The following is a 27,676-nucleotide window of genomic DNA, read 5'->3' on the forward strand; positions in this document are numbered from 1 at the left end:
TCTGAGGAGACAAGGAAAGACAGAGATGGAGCAAAAATAAAAATTACTCCAAAGGACTTTGCTGTCTATGAGCCTGGTCAAGATCCTCAAATTTATCTCACGACCTTTGAAAAGGCAGCTCAGTTGTGGGGGCTACCTGAAGATAAATACATGCAGTATTTATCAAACCTGATCAAAGGGGAATTGGCAGAGGTATACCAATATTTCCCCTCAGACAGGCCCGTCACCTATGCTGAGTTTAAAGAAGCAGTATACAAAAGATTCAGACTGGGACCTGACTATTTTAGAAAGTTATTCCGAAACTGTCAGATCCAAGCAGGGAGGTCTTTTGTTGAACTGGGAGCAAAGCTGATGGATATATTTGGAAAGTGGATGAGTAGTGCCAAAGCTCAGTCAGTGGAAGAGGTGAAAAGCCTCATGATACTGGATCAATTATACCATCAGTTACCACCAGAAATAAGGCTCCTTGTCAAAGACCGTTCCCCTACATCGGTGCAGGAGGCCGCAGAGATGGCGGATCACTTTGCCTCCAATAGAACTGGCTGGGTAGGGAAAACATCAAGAGAGTTTAAACCCAGACCATATGGTGGCGGCAAAAAGGATGTGGTGCCACAGTGAGTGAGTCCTCCAGTAAAATCTGAAGGGCACAGGACACCCCAGAGTGGATCTGTGTACCCTAAAATGGAGGAGAAATTATGCTATAAATGTGGTAGACCGGGGCACCTACGTTTTCAATGTGAGGTTGCCAACCCCATTAGTAATCCTGCTCAGGCAAGGGCAGTAAAAACAGAACCAAAAGATCTAACCACGAAAAAGGTTCAGTTCTGCCAGATAAACTGGACAGAAGTAAAAGACCTTGATTCAAGTCTGAGAGAGGAAGTGAGTGTACAAGGGGCAAATTATTGGGCATTGCTTGATACTGGTGCCGCTCAGACGTTACTGAGGCCAGATTTAATAAAATCTGAGGAAATATTACCTCAGGAAACGGTGACTATCCAAGGAGTGAGGGGTAAACCAGAAAGCTTACCCATGGCCCTAGTGAAAATGCAGTGGAGAGGCAGAGAGGGAAAATATAAAGTGGGTATTAATGCCCAACAACAAGAGCCAGTGATACTGGGAAGAGATGTAATGGGGGCACAAGGAAAAATATATGTGGTAAACAGACAACAACTTGGCAGAGAAACAGAAGCCATGTTAAAAGGGGCTGAAGGAAACAGGGTGGAACCTGTTTTCGAGCCTACGGTCACCACAGCAACCCTGGAAAGCCTGCTGAAAGAAACAACTTGTATCAAATGGTCTCTAGTGAAGAGGCAGAGCAGTTCAGGGAAGAACTGAATAGGGATACAAGTTTGAAGCAAATAAAGGAGCAAGCCCTGACACAAAAGATTCCCTTTACTGACAAGCTGAGGAATCAAATTGTGTGTGAGAATGGGATTTTATATAGACTGTGGATGCCTGCTGAGAGAAAGGATGAATGTGAACCAGTGAAGCAATTGATAGTACCTAGCAAATACAGAACCAGATTGCTAGAGGTAGCCCACGATGTCCCATGTGTAGGACATCTGGGAATAAAAAAGACCAAGAGGAGATTGGCTGCACACTATTATTGGCCAAATATCTCCAAAGATGTAAAACAACATTGTCTATCTTGTGGTGTATATGCCAAAAGGAGGGGAAAAGTGGAGTAAAGACTAAGGCACCCTTAAAGCCCCTTCTTATAATTGGACAACCCTTTTATAGAGTGGGAATAGATTTGGTGGGCCCTTTTTCCAAACCCACAAGGCATGGCAAGAAATATCTAGTGGTGGTGGTGGATTTTGCCACCAGGTACCCAGACGCAGAAGCACTAAGATCTGTAGAAGCCCCTGTAGTGGCAGAGGCTTTGTTAAAAATCTTTATGAGGCTGGGTTTGCCTCATGAAGTGCTGACAGATCAAGGCAGTGTATTCATGGGAGAAGTGATGCAATGTATGTGGAAGTGTTGTGGTCTAAAACATCTAAAGACCACCACTTACCATCCAGCCACTAATGGATTGACCAAGAGATTTAATGGAGTTTTGAACGGCATGATAAGAAGTTATGTTCAAGATCACCCACAAGACTGGGATGAACGTTTGGGGTGCTTCTTATTCGCGTACAGAGAAGTCCCTCAGGAGTCAACAGGCTTCTCACCCTTTGAACTAATGTTTACTAGAAAAGTGAGGGGACCTTTGGAACTGTTAAAAAATTCATGGGAAGGAACCCTGGGAGACTACAAAACATCTGTAGTAGATTTTGTATTGGAATTCCGCAATAAATTAACATCAATGACGGAAGTTGTGAAAGAGAATCTCAGTCAAGCTCAGCAGAAGCAAAGTTACTGGTATGACAGAACAGCCAGGGAACGTGTGTATGATGTGGGAGATATGGTTATGGCATTCATACCCAGGAAACATGATAAATTACAGGCTAACTGGGTGGGACCATATACCATAAGAGATAAGCTTGACACAGTGACGTATGTAATTACCACAGACCAATTAAACAAAAACAAAGTGGTTCATGTAAATATGTTAAAGCCTTACCATACCAGGGATGCAAAGGTGTTGCAAGTTACCTTATTCCCTGAGGGAAGTGGGCCTGAACTTCCGGATTTGGTACAGGAAAGCAAAGGCAAAGGAGGGGTAGATCAAGTGGAATGGTCAGAGGAGGTGAAGGAGGAAGTAAAGGAAGAGATTCTGAGAGTTTTGAAAAACTATGGGAATCTCTTCAGCAATAGACCTGGCCAAACCAGTATAGCCAAACATTCCATTGATACTGGAAATCAATCCCCAATCAGATCTGTTCCGTACCGTGTGAATGGGAAAGTTTTGAGTGAGATTAAAAAGGAGGTCGAAGATATGCTGGAACTAGGAGTGATCAGGGAATCCATCAGTCCCTGGGCCTCAAGTATTGTCCTGGTTCCGAAAAAAGATGGAACGACAAGATTTTGCATTGATTATTGGCTAATCAATAAAATTACTGTCCCAGATGTGTATCCTATGCCTAGGGTTGACGCAATGTTAGAGTTGTCTATCTCTACGTTAGACCTCTGTAAAGGATTTTGGCAAATGGAACTAGACGAGCAATCCAGAGCCAAAACTGCCTTCAGTACACCAGATGGGTTATATGAGTTTGTGACCTTACCCATGGGACTACGGAACTCACCAAGTTCGTTTCAGAGGCTAATCAATACTGTGTTGCGAGGCATGGCAGATTTTGCAGTGGCCTATATCGATGACGTGGCCATTTTTAGCAAGTTGGTGTCTGAGCATGTCCAACACCTGACAACAGTATTAGAGGCATTAAGAAAAGCAGGCCTCACAATAAAAGCTAAGAAATGCCAGTTTGGGCTAAAGGAAGTAATCTATTTAGGACATAAGGTGGGGAGTGGGAAAATCACCCCCTTATGGAGCAAGGTGGAGGCGATACAATCGTGGCCTATCCCCTTAACCAAAAAGCAAGTTAGGGCATCTCTAGGTGTGGCTGGTTTTTATAGAAAGTTTGTGAAAGATTTTGGGGAAATAGCAACCCCCTTGCATGAGTTGACAAAGAAAAAGTGTTCTGAGCGTGTGGTATGGACGGATGAATGTCAGAAGGCTTTTGATCTGCTGAAGCAAGCCTTGTGCTAAGGACCTATATTAATAGCACCAGACTATGAGCAACCATTCATCGTGGCTACAGATGCGTCAGACCTCGCGCTGGGAGTCGTCTTGCTGCAGGAGAGAGAAGGCACCAGACATCCAGTGGCGTATCTTAGTCGCAAGCTAACATCGAGGGAGAAAAATTATTCTTCGGTCCAAAAAGAGTGCCTAGCGGTCGTGTGGGGACTGAACAAGTTGCGCCCATACGTGTGGGGATGAAGATTTACGGTAACAACGGATCATCGGGCCTTGTTATGGTTGCAGACTATGAAAAACCATAACACTATGCTGCAGAGGTGGTCCTGGGCTCTACAAGACTATCAAGTGGACTTCAAGTTCATTAAAGGCAAGGACAATGTACTGGCCGATGGACTTTCAAGGCAAGTGGCCGGGACTGCAGTGACGTGACCAGACGGAGGAACAAAGAAAGACATTTTCCCCAGAGAGACTTGTTTTAGTTATTAACGCAACGTATGAATCCTGGAACAGGAATAATACTTTGCCGTTATTTTAAGGGGGGGGGAAATGTGATGTTCCTGTATTAGTGTATATATGGTAAGTGCTGTTTGTATAGGAGATACATGGTAAGTGGAATGAAAGAGGAGGGGGGAGTGAATGGGCAGTAGAATGCTGGATGATTGGCTGAGTGTTGAGAATGGCGGAGAGTATAAATGGAAGGATGACAGTTAAATCTGGGTGGACGTTAGTGGGTTGTTTGAGAGGGTGGACGTTAGTGGGTTGTTTGAGAGGGTGGACGTTAGTGAGTTGTTTGAGAGGTGTTTGTCAGGAGAGTGTGGAGAAGGAGGGAGGTGGAGTGTGGAATAGTAATAGATGAAACCATGCTTATGTGCCTTTATAAAGTAATCTTGTTATCTTTGTTATATAAATAAATACTTATTTGGTTTACCAAAGGCCTGATCCTTGGCTGGGGTTTCATAGACCAGAAGGGAGGGTAAGGTAATAACCAAGGCTGAAGGGAAACAGTAACAAATGGTGGCAGCGGTGAAGGGAAGAAAATAACACCACAAGTATTCAGAGCAAAACAGAATTATATGCATTCTGTATAGATCAAAGGGATTGGGACAGTTTAAGCACGCAGTCACAGAGGTAACCTGATTGAGAGAGACTCAGGCAGAGTCTCTGGGGATACTGGTTATAGGACGTGACTGGTGGTGCTGCCTAGCAGGGGAATCTATTGAGATCTGTGCTAGAGCAGAGAGGGAAGCCATAAAAAAGGACAGTCCGGACTGGTGGAGTCCCTGGTGGTGCCTAGTGACAGGCAGTAGCCACGAGCAGGTAGGAACCTGACAGGGAGAGCCACGGAAGGGCGTCACACAAGCCTTGTGCCAAGGACCTATATTAATAGCACCAGACTATGAGCAACCATTCATTGTGGCTACGGATGCGTCGGACCTCGCGCTGGGAGTCGTCTTGCTGCAGGAGAGAGAAGGCACCAGACATCCAGTGGCGTATCTGAGTCGCAAGCTGACGTCGAGGGAGAAAAACTATTCTTCAGTCCAAAAGGAGTGCCTAGCGGTCGTTTGGGGACTGAACAAGTTGCGCCCATACGTGTGGGGACGAAGATTTACGGTGATGACTGACCATCGGGCCTTGTTATGGTTACAGACTATGAAAAACCATAACACTATGCTGCAGAGGTGGTCCTGGACCCTACAAGACTATCAAGTGGACTTCCAGTTCATAAAAGGCAAGGACAATGTATTGGCCGATGGACTGTCAAGGCAGGTGGCTGGGACTGCAGTGACGTGACGCAGACGTAGGAACAAAAAAGACATTTTCCCCATAAAGACTTGGTTTTATTGTTAATGCGGCTTATGAATCCTAGAGCAGGAATAATACTCTGCCGTTATTTTTAAGGGGGGGGGGAAATGTGATGTTCCTGTATTAATGTATATATGGTAAGTGCTGTTTGTATAGAAGATACATGGTAAGTGGAATGAAAGAGGAGGGGGGAGTAAATGAGCAGTAGAATGCTGGATGATTGGCTGAGTGTTTGGATGGCTGAGAGTATAAATGGAAGGATGAGAGTTGAATCTGGGTGGACGTGAGTGGGTTGTTTTGGTGGAGTTTGGAGGTGGGTGTGAGTTGGTGTATGTCAGGAGAGTGTGGAGAAAGAGGGAGGTGGAGTTCGGATTAGTAATAAGTCAAATATCACAGCAGATGAAACCATAAGCTTGTAGATCATTATCAAAGTTATCTTGTTATTAATGTTATTTAATAAATACTATTTTGGTTTACCGAAGGCCTGATCCTTGGCTGGGGTTTCACAGACCAGAAGGGAGGGTAAGGTAATAACCAAGGCTGAAGGGAAACAGTAACAAATGGTGGCAGCGGTGAAGAGGAGAAGATAACATTATAAGTATCCAGAGCAACCCCGAGTTATGAGTTATCTGCATTGATACAAGGGGGTTGGGAACAGCATAGGCACGCAGTCATGAATGTAACCGGATAGAGAGACTCAGACAAGGTCTCTGGGAACATTGGTTGTAGAACGTGACTGGTGGTGCTGCCTAGCAGGGGGATCTATTGAGATCTGTGCTAGAGCGGAGAGAGAAACCATAAAAAAGGACAGTCCGGACTGGTGGAGTCCCTGGTGGTGCCTAGAGAAAGGCAGTAGCCACGAGCAGGTAGGAACCTGACAGGGAGAGCCAGGGAAGGGCGTCACAGTCCACTCAGCCTTCCATCCATCCGTGGTTGGTAAAATGAGTACCTGGCATATGCTGGGGGGTAAAGAAAGGCCGGGGACGGAACTGGCAATCCCACCCCATATATATGGTCTGCCTAGTAAATGTCGCAAGACGTCACCCTAAGAGTCGGAAATGACTCGCACTACAAGTGAGGGGACACCTTTACCTTTACTTTAATGAATGCACAGCATACCTAAGGCAGATCCACACCATTCATTTAAAACACATTCAACACATATTTGAACCAGACCATCTAGAAACATGAATCACACCACAGAATCATGGGAACTGTAGTTTGTTAAGGGTGGTGGGAACTACAACTGTGAGGGGGAAACTACACTTCCCAATATTATTTAGGGGAAATCATGTGCTTGAAATGAGTTGGATGGGCTTTAAATGTATTGTGTTGATCTACTTAATAAACCTTGCCTGCGTGTCTGTATTTAAATCATTTTAATTAATTTTTAAAAATGAAAATGATCTATAAAGTTTACTGGGTGACCATGGGCTACTCACCATCTCTCAGCCTAATCTGCCCCTCAGGTTGAAAACAACAGAGGGGAACCATGACACCTCAAGGAAGAAGGGCACACTTAAAATGTGGAGGAAACAATAATGTACAACCATAGTGTGAAATCAGATACTTATCGGGACATAGTATGAAGAAATATTTATATAAGAAGGACTCTCAAAGATGTTTATTATTTACATAACCTGTAAAGATATTTATAGTGCAATCCTGTTTGTTTACTCAAAAGCAAGTCCCAATGTATTCAATGGGGCTTACTCAAACAGCGAAGCATGCACAGAACTGCAACCTCAAGTGATAAACAATTTCACTTACCCAACCCAAAATTCAGAATCATGCCACTTTAACCTGTTTTGCAACTGTTTGTACTTGTTTTTATGGTTATTGGATTTTAAAGGGATTTATTACTTATTGTGAGCTGCCTTGGTTTCCAGTCGCCAACCCTACCTCACAGAGTTGTTGGAAAGACTCCATATATAGATATACACACACACCAGAGATGTAAAAATACGTACATCCCATAGAATAGTTTGTCAAAATCAGTTGGTCATTGCAGAACATTTTTTCAAAAACATAAAATCAGTATTAGTTTCCTGCTTAATAAAAGCTGTGATACCTAAGTAAGCCCTGCCTAATTGCTTTACAAAATAGGATTGGAGGGGAAAACAAAGATTTACAACACAAACACAATTCTTTGCTATGTTCACTCAAAAGTCCCATTCATTTACAGCACAATCCTAACTATGTCTATTCAAAAGTAAGACCTATTGAATTCAATGGGGTTTACTCCTGGTATGTGGGATTAGCATTGCAGCTTTACACCCAGAGAAGCGAGTATTGGATTAAAGCTTCATATAGGGAAGGTTTTCAAAACACCGCCTTCTTCAACAGCCAAGGAAAATTTAAACTTGTTTGACTCCTGCACACAAGAAAGAAAAAGACTGAAGCTATATACTTACTCAATTTATGAGATTTTCAGATAAGCATGAAAAAACAACAGTTTTCTAAGCTTGCAATGGGATCTAGCTACTGCCTGGAGGTCAACAAATCACAATCATGATTTCACTTATTGGCTATAAACCTGAAAGGGCAGAGTAAGAGCAGCTAGCTATGAGCTCATTTAACAGACGTTGCGGGGGGTAGGGGTGGAGGCGGCTGACGTCTTGGTGTGTATCTTGTGAACCATACCACCTAGAAACGTTTTTTAAAAAATGAAAGCCAAGAGTCCGGAGAATATGGTGACTTACCCAGAGACCTGGAGAGGACCCCAAGAATCCAGACAAAAATTGGAGACCTGGCAACCCTAAACATGAAGCTGACCGGGTAACTCTGGGTTTCCTATTATCTCTCAGTCTTACTTCCCTCTCAGGTTTGTTGCACAGCTTGAAACACTGATGCAAGCTTCTTTGGAGAAAGGGTGGATGGGACATATATGAGACATACATGGGTCTAACCTGACAAGGGACAAAACATTAGCAAGAATCCTGAGAAAGACAGCTGGAGTTACAAAGGGTGAAGGAAATCAAACATCACCAGTATTAATACCTTAGGCAGATATATCTCAATAGTATGGCCTATCAAAACAATTAGTCTACTTTAATAGCCCTCAACAGTCAATCTCTCACTCCTCTCTTGGACAGAAGCTTGATTTCAATCATCCTAAATCTTTCCAATTAGTGACAAATCAATAGAACTACCACTGCTTGCGCTAAGTAGGCCTGACCAGTACTAGAGTGTATGGTTTAAACTGAAAGAACAAAAAGCCTGTACCTGTGCAATGGGAGAAATTGAATGCTGAAGACCATCTCTATAATTTAGAGAAAATAGGGTTATCCCTTAATTAATAAATATTCTGTGAATACCATTTTACCACACAAGAAAGGACCTTTTAAAAAGTCTGTAAACATACACACCTGTCCACTATTTAAGCACTATAACATGTTTAATGTTCACAACATGCCAATCAGATTTACTGTCTGTTTTTACTATATTGTAATACAGTGACTAGTATGTAGGGAAAAAGAGAACCATTACAGTTATTGTATAGAAATAGAAAAGGACAACAAGAAGGGTAGAACAAGAGCCCTATTCCAAAACATTAGAGAAATGAAAGGGAAATTTAAACCAAGAGTAGGGATGTTGAATAATCAACAGGGGAACACACTGACTGACTGAGATGAAATAAAAGGAAGATGGAAGCAATATACTGAAGAACTCTATAAAAGAGATGCCAGGATGACAGATTCATTCACGGAGGAACCGTATGATGAACCAGAAATTTCAGAATGTGAAGTGAAAGCAGCTCTTAAAATACTTGGAAGAAACCATTCACCAGAAACAGATGGCATACCAATAGATTTGCTACAAGCTACTGAGACTGAATCTGTCCAAATTTTGACAAAAATTTGACAACCAATATGGAAAACTAAACAATGGACCACAGACTGGAAATGTTCGATATACATCTCAATTCCAAAGAGAGGGGATCCCAGGGAATGCAGTAATTATCAAACTATTGCCTTAATATCCCGTGCAAGTGAAGTAATGCTCAAGATTCTACAACAAAGGCTCTTATCATATATATGGAGCGAGAAATGCCAGACGTTCAAGCTGGATTCAGAAAGGGAAGAGGTACCAGAGAGCATATAGCAAACATACGTTGGATAATGGAACAGACCAAGGAATTTCAGAAGGAAATCACCTTGTGCTTTATAAATTACAGCAAATCTCAATAATTTAAGATATGCAGACAATACCATACACTAGCAGAAACCAGTGATGATTTGAAACAAATGCTGATGAAAGATAAAGAGGAAAGAACAAAAGCAGGACTGCAGCTGAAGTCAAAAAGACTAAAGTCATGATAACAGAAGAATTATGTAACTTTAAAGTTGACAACGAGGACATTGAGCTTGTCAAAAGCATTATCAATACGTTGGCACAGTCATTAACCAAAATGGAGACAATATTCAAGAAATCAGAAGAAGGCTAGCACTGGGGAGGGCAGCTATGAAAGAAGTAGAAAAGGTCCTCAAATGCAAAGATGTATGTATGTATGTATGTATTTATTTATTGCATTTGCATACCGCTCCATAGTCGAAGCTCTCTGGGCGGTTTACAACAATTAAACAATTAAGATGTATCACCGAGCACTAAAGCCAGGATCTTTCCACGAGTCCAGAATTTGCTCCACTTCATATTCCTCTTGACCATTAACAGCTATGGGGGATGGAGACACCTCTGGTATCCTGTGGGGGTTGGGAGGATGTTCTAGGGTAAGCTGGGAGCAATGACACACCGTATGTATCTTGGGAGAAGGTGGCAACCTCAGACAAAAAGCCACTGGATTGATCTGAGCCTCAACTTCACAGGGACCCACCTTTTGATCTTCCAGTTTATGAGATCGCACCCCTGTAGGCAAATAACGCGTGGACAGCCACACCCTGTCTCCCACACGGATTTCGGGTCCCTCTTGTCGATGTTGATCGCTAACCCTCTTATAATCGATCTTCGCTCTAACTGCTCCTTAAATAACTGTTACATCGCCTGAAGCGCTTGCACGAAGTCCTCAGCTATCAGCATGATGGGACTGATGTGTGGGGCGGCAAAAGCTTGAGGGTGATATACCAGGTGGGCAAAGAACAGTGTCTGTTGCATGGTAGCGTGCACCACATTGTTGTAAGCAAATTCTGCGAGGAGCAAAAAGGACACACAATTGTCTTGCTGGTAGTTGACGTAACAGTGGGGGTATTGCTCCAATGTGGCATTCACTCTCTCAGTCTGACCATCTGTCTGTGTGTGATGGAACAATGACAGTCTCAGTTCACTCTTCAGGAGTTGCCACAAGGCATGCCAAAAGCAGACCATAAATTGCGGGTCCTGATCGGAAACGAAGCTGGCTGGCAGACCATGCAACCGGTAAATGCGCTGCACATACGCTGAGCCATCTCCTGTGAGTTTGGAAGTCTCATGCATGGAATAAAATGAACCATTTTAGTAAAAGCATCCACCACCATGAACACCGTCGTTTTCCCCTGAGAGGAGGGGAGGTCAATAATAAAGTCCATAGTCACCATCTGCCAAGGACCTTCAGGCATAGGGAGTGGTTCTAAGAGTCCTGTTGGCCATCCCGTGATATGTTTGACTCTGGCACAGGTGGGGCAGGACTGGATGTAGCACTCCACCTCCCGCTTCATCCGGGGCCACCAAAAACCCCTGGCGATCGCTTGCAAGGTTTTAAAACCTCCAAAGTGCCCAGTGGTGGGGAAGTCATGACATTAAAATGATGAAACTGAGGTCATCATACTTTGGACACATAACGAGAAGACATGATTCAGTAGAAAAGACAATGCTGGGAAAAACAGAAGGGAGTAGAAAAAGAGGAAGGCCAAACAAGAGATAGATTGATTCCATAAAGGAAGCCACAGACCTGGACTTACAAGATCTGAACAGGGTGATTCATGACAGATGCTCTTGGAGGTTGCTGACTCATAGGGTCACCATAAGTCGTGATCGACTTGAAGGCACATAACAACAACAACAACAAAATGGAACTGTATTATATTGTGCGCTTGATTTTAACCACTGCTAGCTGCTCTGAATGGTGTGTAGGCACTAGAAGGGTGGAATATAAATGTTAATATAAAACAAACAAGAATGACCACCCTCCACATAGGCCCATTTTATATAAGTACTGAAATATAAATATAATACAATTATATTTAATGATCTGGTGGAACAAAATTTAAGAAAGGACCATGCAAGGTACCCTGGTAAGGAGAGCTAGAACATGGCACCACAACTAAAAAGACCCTTTCCTTTGTACTTACAGCTGCACCTCAGACAGGCTGACTGGAGAGCACAGGAGTGTGTATGGAAGGAGACCACCATAACAATATACAGGTTTCAGACTGTTTAGGGCTTTAAAGTTAAGAATTATCACTTTGAATTGTGCCTGGAAATAAATACATAACTAATGAAGCTCACTAAGGATCACAGTAATATGGTCTGTAAGTGTCAGACAACAGTCTGGTGGCAGGATTTTGGATTAAGTGAAGTTTCCAGAAACTTTTCACAGACAACAGTACAGACAAAGCACATTCCAGTACTCTAGTTTGGGAGTTATAAAATCACGAATAGCTTTGATTAGGTTTGCCTTTTCCACAAGAGAGCACAGTGGGCGTACCAGACAAAAGACTTGTTCACACTGGAGTTTACTGTGTGTTTGCAGCTCTTTACATTACCATTTAATCTGCATAGTCCACATGACATTACCCTCAAACAACACCAATCTTGATGATTTTCCCCTGTAAATTTGGGAATACTGGGTTAATCCAGTAAATTGGGGGAAATCAGGCTCCAAACCACTCCACTTGGGGTCGGAGACTATTTGTTTTGGTGCTTTTGGGTGGGTGGATTAATCATCACTTTTTGCTACTCCCCTTTTTATGCCCCTGCTATGCCCACTATTTCCTCTGTGCTTTCATTATTTTCTGGCAGTGCTTATAACGTTTTTACAGCAGACTCCTAAATGGAGCATAGCCACATACGTATTCTTTTGATCCCTCAGATTTGCACAAAACTAGAAAACTGCACAAATAAACCACATGAAATATTTCTACACCATATTGTGTAGCTATCTGAAAAGTGTGGGCTGAGAATTTACAATTACTTTCATTGCTTTGATCCCTCAGATTTGTATAAAACTGGGAAACTACATAATCAAAGGATATTAAACAATTCTAAACCAGATTTATTGCAGTGGTCCTAACTATTTTGGGTGCTCCTGAATGGAGGAGCATAGCATATTTCTTTTGATCTACACAAAATCAGAAATATGCAAAAATTTACAATTGCCTTACTGGTGCTTCTGTGCACTTCCTAGGCAAGGATGTTTTTTAAAGAAACAAGGTGCCTGTGCAGCTGAGTGCATGCTCAGTTAGTACTTAATAGGTGTAATAGAGTCAACAAATTAGAAGGCAGGGACAAACACAAAATGGAACACCTCCTGGTACGAACATGAAAGACTGAAGCTGCTCCTCATACACAATCTGAAATGAGTTTGGGTGTGGACTATGCCAGTCTAACTCAAATGGGAGGAAGTGGACTAGCCACTAAGTAATGGTCAAATAAGGACACATCCAAAGATGATAAAAATGCTTCTAATCATTGTCAACACCTGGGCATCCAGAAGCAAATCTGGAGTAAGGAAGCTCTAAAATTGCAAAGTTGACCTGACCCTGATTTTAGAGATACAAATCACCCACACACTTGAAGAGCACATGCTACATTCATCCACAAAACAAAGCAATATTCTCTTAAGGAACACCTTGTTCTAATCTGCTCTAAGACATCCTGTTCTCTTCTTCACATCTCAGTGGTAAGCTGCTGCAAAAAATGTAATCAAACTGGCATTGTACAATGAAGAACAAAATTCAGAAGATGGCTATAAATTCTGTTATTGGAGTTCAGAAGCTGATAAGGAGTCTATTCTAATTTATAGTATAAATATAAATTGATAACCCTTCAATGGCAAGCTCTAAAAATAGTAACAATCACAATAATAAATCAGCAAATGGATTGAAGATGACAAGTAGTGACTAAAAGCAATGTTTTATGGTTGGTTTTTGTATTTTACTATTTAATTGATAGTGTAAGCTTCCCATATGCTGTTATTGGTCAGCTTATAAATCTGAATGACAGATAAATAAATGAATAAAAGAATGAATGAATACATTATCCAACAAAGGACTAGGTTTGTAGAGTCAAAGTGATCTGTTTTATTGGTTATTGAGTGCGCTTGTCTCTCAATTCATGATTCTAAAAGCAGTGATAGTAGCCTTTTAGTTGGTGCACACAAATAAGTTTAATAAGACAGGGTTGCTTCATCACATACAAAACCAAACTCACTAACACTCTGGCTCCAGAAACTGTACTTGGGCATTTCAAAATTGCACTGAAACTGTGATCTTGATGAGAGCCACCCATTTCATTGTTTTGCCAGCACTCATACATCCTGATGTTTTAATAGCTTAAAAGTATGGACAGCGTCTGAAGTGTCTCTTTCTTCTCAAGAAACCAGAACTCAAAGCAGAGTGTAGGGGAGAAGAGAATATGTCCCCGAATCATTGACAAAAGTTGCTGCACACTTTGGAGTGGACTCTTAACTCTTAAGGAGTTGGCTATTTTGAGATCCTTGTACTCTTCCCTAACTGGAAAGCTACCTGGTCTTCCCACAATTTCTACAGGAAATGGAAAAATATTCATTAACGATTTATTTCTGGAATATGGTGGTTATTTAAATGGACAAATTTAAACCTTTATGAGCCAACATTATTCTCTGCTGTTGGGTATGGTGTTTGGGCAATGGCTAGAGACAGAGACTAAACTCAAGTTGTAAAGTCTTGCCAACTTTTCTTTAAGCTTGTGCATCCTTAATTTCTTGTATCATCAGAACAACCAGCTTAGGAATTGGAAAGGAAGGAGATAACTTGCTAAACACACACACACTCCTAGAGAGTTTAGCAAATTAGTAAGCCGATGAGTGTACTCTTCTGTGCCTCTCTCAGGTTTCTGGAATGCATAAAGCACACATTTGAATGATGACAACATGACCTTGATTGACTTGATATCCGTGAAAATTTAGAAGCTCAGTTGGTTGCACTGTGGGCACTTGAAAGAAATAAACCAGCCAGTGTCTTAACTGGTAAGCATGCCATACAGTCCAGAATTCAACACTGTCAAAAATACTTTTCTGCCACCAAATGCAGCATGTCTTACATCTCTCTTCCCTGGTAGTGTCTGCTGTTCCCTGGTAATAGCTCCTAATATATCAGCTTTTGACTTTCCCCACTTTGTCTCAAGGAAGTGGTGCAAGTACAAGAAAAACTCATGACCCAATGATATCATGTAAATATCTTTTATGATGTAGACCTTATGGGGGGCAGAGGAACAGGTCAAAGATACTGTTGGCAGCTACAGGAGTTCTGAAACATCTAGTTATTGCCAGAGTCTGGAGTGGATTCTGTCTGTGCAGAAAGGAAACCCAAGGGAGATGGAGGAACTTCTGCTGAATAATGTTGTCAGGTACAACATGGCCTAGGGAAAAGATGGAATTTTTCACAACAGAAGCCTGCTACTCATGTGAGAAATCAGTCGTGAGAGATTAGGAACAATTCCTAGTAGAACTAGGCTATTCCTCTGACATTTAGGATTAGGCATTTCATTGAAACATTGACAATAACACACAAACAGCAGAAAGACTGGCACACATTCAGCTGGTGAACAACGGTGACAAAAGCACTTTTTCAAAGTTAGCAAAATAGGAAATCCTCTCTCTGATCCTGAGAGCAAATGAGACTAGAAGACACCTCTGTGTAGCCAGCATTAAACACAAGACATGAGCACAAATGAGCAAGCAGGAGTATAAAAGACATTTTAAAAAAAGATCTAAAGGCATCTCACATATTCAGAGCAATAGATAACATAACAAACCCAAAATACAATGAAGTTATTTACATCCCTCAGTTCAGAGTTTGAAAATCAAAAGCACACAGTTTGCAGTTACAGTAATATTAAATAACACTGCTACACCAACAGGCCTTGGTCCTAATAAAGAGATCTGTGGGTCAACAGAGAGAAAACACTGACATAATAATCAGGATTGTACTTACAGTGAATTTGGCCTGTTAGGTTTAATAACTTCTAAGTCAGGGTCACTTGAGTTCATATTAGATTGAGGAGTGCTGTTGGAATGGACGAAACTGTTGATGTTTGATGATATGACCGATTCCAGGCTAGAGTTGATGACACTGTTTCTGTTCTCCTCTGGAAGAAAAATAAACAACCAAATGAAGTGCTTTTGGGATACTAAAATTTATTAAAGAGAGAAAGAGAAAGATGACCTTTTTATATTTTTGATATAGAGAGAAGAATTTCTATACTTGCTGTCAAAAGATGATTCACATCCTATGTCCAAAAATTCTAATTCTCCATTAACACTTCTCCATTTCTGCAACTTTCTCTATGACTAACTCAGCTAAAATTTTAGTTTATGCTAAAGATACCTCCCTCTTTGCCTACTTCAAGGGTTCATATTTAGTCTTTCATGATATAACAACACCTCCTGAAATGGAGACAGGTGTATCTCTACATGCCAAAATTATTAAGTATAGTACAGAGTTGACAGTAATGAGCTTAAAATAATTCAGTATGACTGATTCCTATTCCTTTTTAAAAGCTCAATAATATATTCTGATGCAGTGACAAGGTTAAGTATTGCTGTTGTTTTCATAATCATAATGGAGAACAAGTATTAGACTCCTTTTTCCTAATAACTTCCATCAAGTTCTATGAATTTAGGATGTAGTCAGTGGTTCAAAGACTCCGATCTCTGTAATTTCTATTTTTCAATAATAAGGGATTTGTAGTTAAGATTTCATATCACAAAGATATTTCTTTTCATGCTGTTTAAGTTGGTATCTATTTAAATTTCTTATGTAGTAAATATTAAAACAAATCTTAGTGGTGTGTTCTGAAAATTGTCTTTTACACTAAGATCAAAAGTAAAGTCAGATCTGAAAGAACAGCCATCAGCTTTCTCAACCTCTTCAGTGCCACTTTGATGCAGCATCATGCAAATGGAAAATAATTATTCCTCGGGATTCCTTATAACCCCAATGTTCCTTCATATTTCTTAGGTAATTCCTTCCTAAGGTAATTCTCATGCCACAGAGAATCCCCAACAGAAAATGTTCTTGGCATTCTGTCATAAAACACAATTCTATGTTTACAGCTAATATCTTAAGCATAGGTTTTCTAGTGTTAACACAACTGTGTCTCTGCCTTTTATGTTACGTCGTTTAAATGACATCCACTGAATATGTTACAAGAAACAGTTGACTCCAGTAGTGGGGCTCCCTGCCATGACAGCATGGGCTCTCACTACTAAAATATGACTGTGACATACTCTTCTCTATCCATGTTACTCTATGAGAAGATTCTTCCACGAACATGAGAGAGTTCTTGATACTACTTCATGCTTTTGAAGGGGAATGGGCCCCCTGTCTTGTCTCCCAAGGCAACAAATGCTAAGCAGGGAACTATAAGCAGGCTGGTCAGTCAAGCTAACAATTGAACATGGTCCTCCCAATGTAATACGGGCCATCTTCTTGCCTTAACTTATCAGTTTTTAAGTGTTCCCATGAAATTAGAGGTAAAAGATTATTTTCCTGCTATCATACTAAGCATTACCTCTGAAATTTATTGAAGATGGAAATGCTTGTTGCTTTTCTGCGCTTCCTAGAGCAGCCTCCTTTAAAAGAGCCATGATATCCAATCTTGTGGGACATAAGACGGAGCAAGGGAGGAAGAGAGGGAATGACTACCTCTGTAGGTTCTGGTCAAGAGTGAAAAACATCTGAAAGTATGTTTCCCAGACATCTAAAAACTGATGCCTAGAAATGTAAGACGTTTACTACTTCCAAATAGGTGCTGAGTCTGGTGCCATAATTATTATTTTTTTGCTCTAATCCAAGAACAAAGATAATCTGTTACTTGTCCCTTATCTTTTAGAAGCCTGATTGGCATTTTGTGTCACCAGTCCCATGCTGTGGAATACTCTTCCAATAGAGATTCAGCAGACTTCCTCACTGCTAATTTTCAGATGTCTCTTGAAGATCTTTTTATGCTGACAGGCCTATTCAGTGGTTTAATTTTTTTCAAGGAGGACCACTAATGTTTATTATTGTTTTTATGGTATTTTAGGTTTTATTGTACTTCCATAAACTATTGTACACCGCCTTGATATCTTATATGAGAGGGCGGTCTATAAATGTTTTTATTTATAAATAAATAGATCTACTTCTGAGCAAGACTTCTACTTTCTTTGTTTGGGTAGGGTGAATATATTCTACCAGATTCTCTCTCATAGTATTTTCCCCCAGCAAGCCAGTGAGTCTGGAGGTGGGAATGAGCTGGAAGTAACACTGTTATGTATCTTTGCTAGCTGTCTACAATAGTAAAACTCAGAAGGGACACTTTAGACTTCATAATGTTAAAAATCCCAACATTATTATTACTGTCACAGCTGCCTAAACCTAAAGCGACGTTGGAACTTACTATGCTGACAAGGGAACATTTTTCAAAGTTGTAATTTTCTGTATAGATAAGACGAAATGGTTTTAACAAGAAATGTGAGGAAAGCTCTAAGTTGCCCTCCTCCTTTAGAGTGCTTAACTGGAAATGACAAGCCAAAAAAGAAAAGGAATAAGATAAAACAGATATCTACCTTGTCACCCCACCCAAACAAAGTTTCTCCTCATGAGAATAAGGGGCAACAAACAATTACTAAATATTTTTTACCTTTAACCCAACTGCGATCCGGTCAATTTTGCCAACAAACCACATATCCTCAAATGGACTGGTCGTTACCACTTAAAGGCTTTTCTCATAACCTGAAAAGTGAGCTGCCGATAACGAACTTGGCTGAAGAATTAGCATTGGCAGACAACCAAACACCTTCAACTCTAATTCCAGCTACAGTCCTTAAAGAGGAAATGTCGTGTCCAGCTGTTCCTTGTCATAACAATTCCCTGAATGCAATTTCTCAAATGAAAATAGGAAAGTTGTATGAATGCTACACAGAGCCAACTGCCTCCCTATCCACCCCTAAGGAAAAGGAATCTCCACCTGGTAATAACTTACAACAACAGGGCTTCCCTGCTTTGGATGATACCACACCTTATTCAATCTTAAAGGAGGATTTCAACGGCCTGTCTCTGAGAGGTTGGCTACTAATGATGACAACAGACCTTGAACATATAAAAGTCTATATGAATGAATGCAACTCACTCTTAACAACAGTAGTTGCTCTACAAAAAGTTCTACAAACAACAGCTTTGCCTACTACCCAGGCGCACATGGATAAATCTTCAGGTCACATAGTCGTCAACCAACAGCAAACTGCTCAGACTAAGAGACATCGCCCGACTTGCAAAACAAAAAAGACCAAAAACATGAAATCAAAAAAACTATCGCGGAATAATGGGATGAATTTTAAGAGGCTTTTTAATCTACTAGACAACCTCGACGAAGAGAGACGAACTAAAACAAAACCGAGTCATATAAAACGCTCTGAAAAGGAGATCACTAAAATAATTCCAGATGAAGGCTTACGTGCTGAGATACTACAACCTAAAGAGCTGATCCAGGACATTCCCCCTCCCTTAATTCAAACGCCTTACATCCCCTGCCAGGATCCCTGGATGGATGTTATATATGAGGCACAGTCAAAACAAACTCATTCGCCTTTAAAGTTGCAGTCCCAATGGAATCTTATCCTCGTCAAAAATAAGCTCGTCCTTGAAAATTACCCTAAGCCATGGGGCCATATACAGCCAACTGCTAGAAAGCTCCACTTGATAGATACTTTATATCATACGCTACCTTCGCCAACAAATGTATATATAGATATACAGGACATTGACCATATCGAATACCTCTATTTTAACAACATTAAGGCTCGAGTGGTGGTTACTTTTCATGCCCAAGAAAAAGCCAACCTAATTTGGTCCAATAAAGAAGCCCTAGCAAAACTGGATATCCGTGTCCTCCGCTTCTTTGAAAATTTAGCGTCACCTATGGCTCTACAGACACATCGTCATTTTACTCAAGGACATTCCCATCTACAAGATCTCACGTCTTTAGAGCCTCTGATAATGTTTGATGCTCAACCTAACTCTAACCTATCCTGCCAATATAACACAGATCTCCAGATTTTGACTAAAGAAGAACTGAGCCCCTGTTATGTCCACAAAAAAGTCTCTCTGAAACAGAAGAGACCACAAAGCTTGACCCCTAAGTTGGACATGATTGAAATAGTTGATTCGAATGAGAACGATCCTTCTGAAACTTCTCGGTTAAGTTCTAGACATACCTCTACAACTTTACCTAACAGACAGAAGGCCATACCGCTCGACCCTTCGCTGGACAAGGAACAATCCCTAATTCAATCATTTGGCCTTCTTCCAAGCCTAGAAAGGGATAACATTTTAAACAGTCTGGTACAACTTTCTCTTCGTCTATCAGTCATCCATGAGCATATAGAAGGGTCTCCTCTCAGCCCCCCAGAGGATATAAAGGAGGAAGCTGATGAACAGGAAATACAAAAGAGAACGGACCATGCTTTGTTTCTAACTCAACAACCGGCTATGGAAACCAATGTTTTACCTATTGTGTCTCCATCAGCTTGGCAATCACTTGGAACGCGGAGGGAAAACTGTCCTAACATATCAAATAACTCGATCTTAACATCTAACACAAACTGACAACTTATGTTAGTGTCTTGGAACGTTATGGGCTGGCTTAACAAAATAAGTGATGATGATTTTATTACTTTCCTACAACAGTTTAAAATAATATGTTTGCAAAAAACTTGGATAACTAAGGATACTCAGATGTTCCTTCCCAGCTTTCGTGCCTTTCCCTTACCGGCAAACAAACCGAACACTAAGGGTAGAGGAAGTGGTGGCCTCTGTATTTTTGTATCTGATGACCTACCGGTGAATATTAATATCTTAAGTCCAGATTGTGATTATTTCGTTCAGGGGGTGAGGATTACTAGTCCGGTGACAGGCGTCCTTAACATTATAAATGTCTATATACCCCTGCACAAGGCTAGGATTATAAATACGGATAGTATATGGAATCAACTATCTGCTTATCTAACGATGCTGGAATGTTTATTCCCCAACCATAAAACGATTCTCTGCGGGGATTTTAATGCCAGGATGGGCCCTGGATGTCTGGATGACTTTTCAACTAATCATGGGCCTCCTTCCCCCTCCCTAAATGCTAGAACTTCTTGTGACCAGATCACTAATAAACAAGGCTTGAGGTTAATTGAACTAATATACGAACATCATTTACTGTGCCTGCACGGTTCTTATTTAGACCATTCTAATGGTACGCTTACCTATCTTAATAGCCGAGGAGCCAGCGTGATCAACTATATAATGGTCTCGACCACGCTGGCCCCTGTAGTTCACAGGTTTTCGGTACTTGATAGAACCGAAAGCGACCATTTTCCTTTGCTAATGGTCTTACACGCAGTACAACCTCTGTCCCTGCCGGCTTTGCCATCTCTGAACGGCCTCCAGATAGCAGATCGTAGAATTCGTTGGTCTTTAAATCTACATATTTCTACATCCCAGTTAGTCAGAAATAATGTCTTTGCTGAAATTCGACAAGCCGTCATAGATTTGAAGTTAGATGCCTTTGATGCATACCACCAGATCATAGTATTATTTAAACCCTTACTATCCAAGGATGCTTCTGTTAGTACCAACCACCACAGAAAGGAAAATTGGTATGACTTTGAATGTAAAATAGCTAAACGTCAGCTATCTAAATACACACAGATTACGATAAGAGCCCCATCTCAATTTAACAACAATCATCTCCGACGCCTCATACGAACCTCATATAAGGAGCTAATTAAAAAAAAAAAGGAACTGTTTGCCAGAGCTCAGTGGCAACGGCTCGCCCAAGCACAGTTAGAAGGCAATGACCGCTTGTTTTGGGAGCTGGTAGCCAGAGGTTCTGGTGATTATAAACATTACTCCACAAGTCAAATATCTCCATCAACGTGGACTGACCATTTCACCAAACTCTATGAAGCACCAATAATTCTTAATGCGGTCCCTCAACTATGTAAAGAGGTCAAAAATACCACCTGGCCCCCTGTCACGTCTTCCCAGGTTCGTTCACTCATTGCCTCCTTAAAAAGAGGCAAAGCTCCTGGAGAGGATATGATCCCTCCCGAGCTTTTTACCAACTTTCCCGAATGGTGGGTCCCCATTCTGGCTAAATTATTTACAAGAATCAATAACACTGGTGTCATTCCTGCTGGCTGGAAACAGAGCATAGTCATCCCTGTCTTTAAGAAAGGAACAAAGGACGATCCAAATAATTACAGACCTATTAGTTTACTTGATATAGGAGCCAAACTATATAGTAAGCTCCTATTAACGAAACTGGAAGACTGGGAAGTAGAAAATTCAATAATAGCACCGGAACAAGCAGGGTTCCAAAAGGGACAGTGTACTTTAGATCATTGTGCTACTCTACTATTCCTGGCCAGACAGTCAATAATGGGTCCTACCAAACATCTTTATGCCGCTTTTGTCGACCTCGCTGCGGCCTTTGATTCTATTGACAGAAACAGTCTATGGACTAAGTTGGCCTGTTCTAATATAGACAAACGCCTTCTCTATCTAATTAGAGAATTGTACTCCAACAATTCCCTTAGAATCAGGGTAGGTAATAATCTAACAGACCCAATAAGGACTAATAAAGGTGTTAAGCAAGGTTGCCTTCTCGCACCTTTGCTATTTAATCTGTATTTGAATGACATTGTTACTGAACTTACGGGCCCAAAATTCTTCCCTCCTTCAGCCGGGGCCAGGAAGATCTCTATGCTCCTTTACGCCAATGACATGACCCTCCTCTCCCTTACACCTATAGGTCTGAGAAGGCTATTGTCGAGTTTAGACATCTATTGTAAAAATGAAGGCCTCTACATAAATTATAAGAAAACAAAAATAATGGTATTTGGTAAGAGGCATCAAATGCATAAATGGTCTATTGGATCTTATGCAATAGAACAATGCCGGTCTTTCAAATATCTAGGTATACATTTCCAAGATACCCTTGTTTGGACAAAACACTTGTTAGCCACTAAACTAACAGCTGTGAGAGAGGTAGGGAAAATTCTCAGATTCTACAGGACTTTGGGGGGTCACCTTGTGGCCCCCGCCCTAAAAATCTTTCAAAGTAAGGTAATCCCACAGATTACTTATGGAGCAGCAATCTGGGGATGGATAGCCCCTTCTCTAACACAACTAGAAACGATCCAAAATAACTTTTTGAGATGCCTTCTTTGCCTACCCCCTGGCACGCCTGCTGCCTTTTTAAGAACTGAAACTGATTTGCTCCCAGTTTGCGCTCGCATACATAAATCTCTAATGTCATACTGGACATCTTTATCTAACTCAAACTCTAAGATTTTGGCGAAGACTTGTTTTGAGGTGGCTATACATGGTAATTTTTGGTCCTCTAAATTCTGGGCGATCCTTGCTGAATACCACATTCCAACAATGTCTATTAAAGCACTATATAAATATAATATCCACGAACAGTTAACATTCCACTGCTCTTGGCTGGACGACCTGAAAATTTCTAACTCCAAATTTTCTAGATGGTATGGACTTTTTAAACTGGATCATAAAAGGGCAAACTATCTAACTTACCATCTACCAATCCATTTAAGACAGGCCTTCACTGCCTTGCGGTTTCAAATCATGCCCAGTGCTATGCTAACTGGGCGCTATCAAAACATTCCATATGATCAGCGACTCTATATTTGCCAAGGTGGGAAAGTAGAAGACTTGATCCACTACTTATTTGAATGCCCGATTTACGAGCACCCTAGATCTAGATTTCTAGACATATTAATTAACCGGATTGGTCCTGGAATGGTTAATCAACGTATTTCTTATCTTTTAGCTGATAACGATTACTGGACCACTTATCAAGTGGCCTACTATGCCCTTGCAGCTCAAAATCTGAGAGCTAAATATCTAGTTAAATTTGGTGTTCAGGTTGGCTAGAGTTTTGTATTTTGTATAGTTTTACACAGCCTTTCTAAGTCATTTTATGTTTTTAATGTTTTTAATCAATTTTAATATTAAGTTAAATTTGTAATTGTCAATTTGTTATGCTGATGTTGTTTTTCTGACTGTTTTATATGTTGATTGCGATGGCCTATGGCCTGCAATAAAATCTTTGACTATTTTCTGTATAGTTCCCCTGAAGTCTTGGTACTGACCTTAGCAGTATAAAAAAAAATCCCAACATAATTTAGAAAACAGAAAAAGGCCACAAATTATCTCATGATAAACACATCTGATTGTTAAGATTTGGCCCCAGTCAGCAACAGGCCAACATCCCAGATACAGCTTATGTACCTACTCCAAGCTGAACTACAGATTCACAGCATCTTTTCATTTAATGTGCACAGTTTTTAAAATGCAAAAGGCAGCCACTAGGAAGACCCTCATTATTAGCATTACTGCAACAGGGAGGAAGGTGAGTTTATGCTATGGTCCTGGCCATTTTTTTTAAAATCACTCCTCCAGATCTGCTATTGGCATTGAGAGGAAGGCACCACTTGGCATCTGCTATTTTCTACAACATGCATATTAAATGCAAACACATTTAACATCATGTCTAGTTTGGCCCATTGTGTTCTTGTGCAGTCAGTGTTCATCATGCTAAAGCACCAACTTCATAAGCATAAGGGCTATCTCAAAAGATTACAGATAAATAATACACACCAGAGATGGGCATTTGCAGATTTCCAGGTGTTGTTGGATTCCAAATGCCATCAGGTCCAGTCAGAATGGCCAATTGTCAGGGTTGATGGGAATTGTAGTCCAACAACAACACTCCGAGATTTAAACCATCCCTGGTTTACATCATTACCTCTGAAGCAGCTACATGTCTCTATTTCACAGCATATGCATGCGCCAGACACTATTAATTATGATTCCCTGCCATAGGCACATGGTGTAACAGGCATACATAGATGCTTCAGACAAGATGGTGCACATTCTGCACTGTCCATTCTTTGGTGCATGCAAGATAGTTTAGAAGGACCAAATAAAAAGTCATAATGAATGCCTGGAGATCAGTAATGACTGGGTCACAAATGAAAGTACAATGAATTGAACGGAGATTGCTTTGATAAAAAAATCTGTTCTGAAGGACACAAAATTTCAATTCTTCAAAGTTGAACAGAAATACATAAGAATATAAGGGGGGAATGTATTTAAACACAAAGAAACCAGAGGGAGTCTCCCAATGGCAAATCATTTTAATGGTGATTAAGTTTGACATCTATTCTTTGCCTGGCTCTTTGCTTGCTTGCATTAAAAAAAACCTCACAAAAATTGCCGTGCAGGGGGTAAAATATTTTTGCACTGCATCTGCATAGCTCTAATGAGAATTAGACAAAGAGTTGCTGAAAGTTACCTGCAAGCAAAGCAGTAACAAGGGCACCATATCTACTGCTATTGATGATTTACTTATTTTTACTTAGAAAAGTATTGCTATACCACCATATCATAAAATATCAGGCCAGTGACCAACAATCACGGGGGTGTTCATCTGTGGGTGGGATTGTGTTACCCTGATCATAGACTGGGAAGAGGAAAAGAATAAAGAGAGAATGGGTGTATCTATTGCTTTTATTTGCACTGACTTTGTTACTATAGAGAGGCCAGGAAGACAACCAAGACATTAGAAATTTGAAGCCGTACCCTCGCAGGTGTGTCTCCCTCTCATTGCTGTTGATAATGCAAGAACAGAGTCTCCTGGCCATCCTGAGACAATGCAATGTAGTATTATAGCAGAACCTATTGCACAGAGAAATAAGATACTTACGCTTTTCATTGGGTTGCACAGTATGGAAGAGAGTTAAGGGTCTCTCGCTGCACGATGGTGGCTTGGAATCTGTACTCCTCTTTCGAGACAAAAGTAGCTGAGAATTTGATTGTGGCATATCTGGAACTGTGTTGAATATCTATTGTGTTTTTTTAAAAAAAAAGAAAAGAGAGGGGGTTAAAAACTAGTCAGGAATGCAAAAGCGTTTAGGTACTCCAGTGCTTCACAACAGAAGAGAGCAAGTTTCATGGGTTTAATGCCAATTCAATGTGAAAAAAATACATGGGGAGTACCAGCTCTCAACAATGGCTGGAAAAATTAGTGTAAGAATTTTTATTATAAGAATAAAAAAGTCTTTCTTGGTTTAGTAATTATTAACTTTACAAATGAGACCACCTTAATTTGGATGAGAGTCTACATATGTTATTAAATTCCTTAGAAACCATTCAACTTTTCTGATTATGCAGGCAGTTTCATGGCCTTCATACTGGGTATTTTGGCAATCTTTATCAAACTGTAATTCAGCTGGTTGTTCCAGGAAGCTTCTAGCTGCAATTTCTTTGCTGACATCAACAGCAGATTCAAACGCTGCACACTGATCTTAAGATGCATGGATTTAAGTTCATACTGAGGACATGCACTGATTAATCAGAAATTTATTAAAGGCAAGTTGACAGGTTAATCAATGACCTCACCGAACTCACACTATTCTAAATTGCAAATCTTCTTCCTTTATGAAGCCCACACAGGCAGTAGGATTATTATCTAAATACTTACTGTAAATCAGTATTTGGATTTAAATCAAAGTTGTAGTAACTACACCACTGAAAAGCAGAAGGTGATCCCTGTGAGGCAGGCACTTACTTGCCTTTTCCAGTAATCTATATCAAGATGCAGTGGAGCAGCTAAGGTAATTTTAGACTCTGGACATAACAGTCTGGCAGGGGGAGGGGGGAAGGATGTCTTTAGATGGTAATGTGTACTATTTCACTTGCTTCAAAAAGGGGTTAACACAGCATTTGGGGGCTCTCTTGCTGAGTGGGGTCCTGGATCTTCAACCCAAAGTGCTGCCCTAGTGGCAGCACTGTCAAGATATATTAAACCACTGCTCTTTGTCTTTCTCAAACAGGCAAGGAAAACCGATTAGATATAATTGCCTCCATGATGTGATTCTGACTGTGGGTTCCTCATGGTGTTTCCAGCTCAAAATTCCTTGCACCTGAAACTGAATGCTTGTGATCTGAAAAGCTTCTGGAACAGATACACTAAGACTACATCTTGCATGATGTGGCTTTACACGGTTCACCTAATACCAAGCAGTCTCTAAGTGATTTACAACAGATTGAAAAAAAACCCTATACATTTAAAACAAGAACTATAGATAAAAACATATACAATCAATAAAATCTAAAACTCATCAATAGAGTAAAAGCCAAACACAGACATACCTGACAGCCAATAAAAAATCAGAAACCCACAAAATAATAAAATGAATAACTGGGGCAGCATACGTAAGAGGCCAAAGGCTTGAGTGAAGAGAAAGGTTTTTGCCTGACACATAACGGTGGATAGAGATGGTGTCAGGTGTGTGTCCCTGGGAAAAGCATACTACAGCTGGGGGACCACCACTGAAAGGCCCATTCTCACGTTGCCACCCTCTGAGCCTTCCATGGAGGGGCACATGAAGAAGGGCCTCTGATGATGAATGCTGGGTCTGGGTTGGTTCACATGGGAAGAGGTAGTCCTTGAGGCATTGAGGTCCTCAGCCATGTAAGTCTTTACTGGTCAAAACCAGCACTTTGAATTGAGCCCAGAAACTAATTGGTATCCAGTGCAGCCATGCCAGAATTGGTGTAATATGTGCAGACAAGCTTACCCCGGTCACCAATCTGGCCACCAACTTCTGCACCAGCTGAAGTTTCTGAACTGTCTGCAAAGATGGCCCCACACTGCAGTAGTCTATTCTAGAGGATACCACAGCATAGACAATAGAAGTTAGGCTATCCCTGTCCAGATAGGGGTGCAACTAGGCCACCAGCTGAAGCTGATGGAAAGCACTATGTGGCACCGAGACCATTTGAGCCTCAAGCAACAGTAATGGATCCAGGAGTACCCCCAAGCTATGAACCTACTCCTTCAGAGGGAGTGTACCCTAATCCAGAGCATGCCACAACCCATCCATCTGGTCTACAAACCGCTCACTAACAGTACCTCAGTCTTATCTGGATTAAACTTCAGTTTATTGGCTCTCATCCAGTCCATTACTGAGGCAATATA

The 27,676-nt window shown here is 40.9% G+C and overlaps 1 protein-coding gene across 7 annotated transcripts in view; it reads right to left on the reverse strand.

The window, feature by feature from the left end:
* ARHGAP26 (Rho GTPase activating protein 26) overlaps nt 1-27,676 on the reverse strand; it is a 421,406-nt gene that overhangs the window by 84,327 nt on the left and 309,403 nt on the right. For 6 of the 7 annotated variants that reach the window (XM_061616981.1, XM_061616982.1, XM_061616980.1 and 3 more), the window contains exons 19-20: nt 25,400-25,538; nt 15,571-15,724 (exon numbers count right to left, since the gene is read on the reverse strand). In XM_061616981.1, coding sequence (XP_061472965.1) covers nt 15,571-15,724; nt 25,400-25,538 — 293 coding nt within the window. Of the gene's footprint in view, nt 1-13,745; nt 14,996-15,570; nt 15,725-25,399; nt 25,539-27,676 lie in introns of those variants that run through there. The other variant, XM_061616984.1, reaches the window with a different exon arrangement.

This window comes from Rhineura floridana, chromosome 3 (assembly GCF_030035675.1).
Source record: "Rhineura floridana isolate rRhiFlo1 chromosome 3, rRhiFlo1.hap2, whole genome shotgun sequence".
NCBI lineage: Eukaryota > Metazoa > Chordata > Lepidosauria > Squamata > Rhineuridae > Rhineura > Rhineura floridana.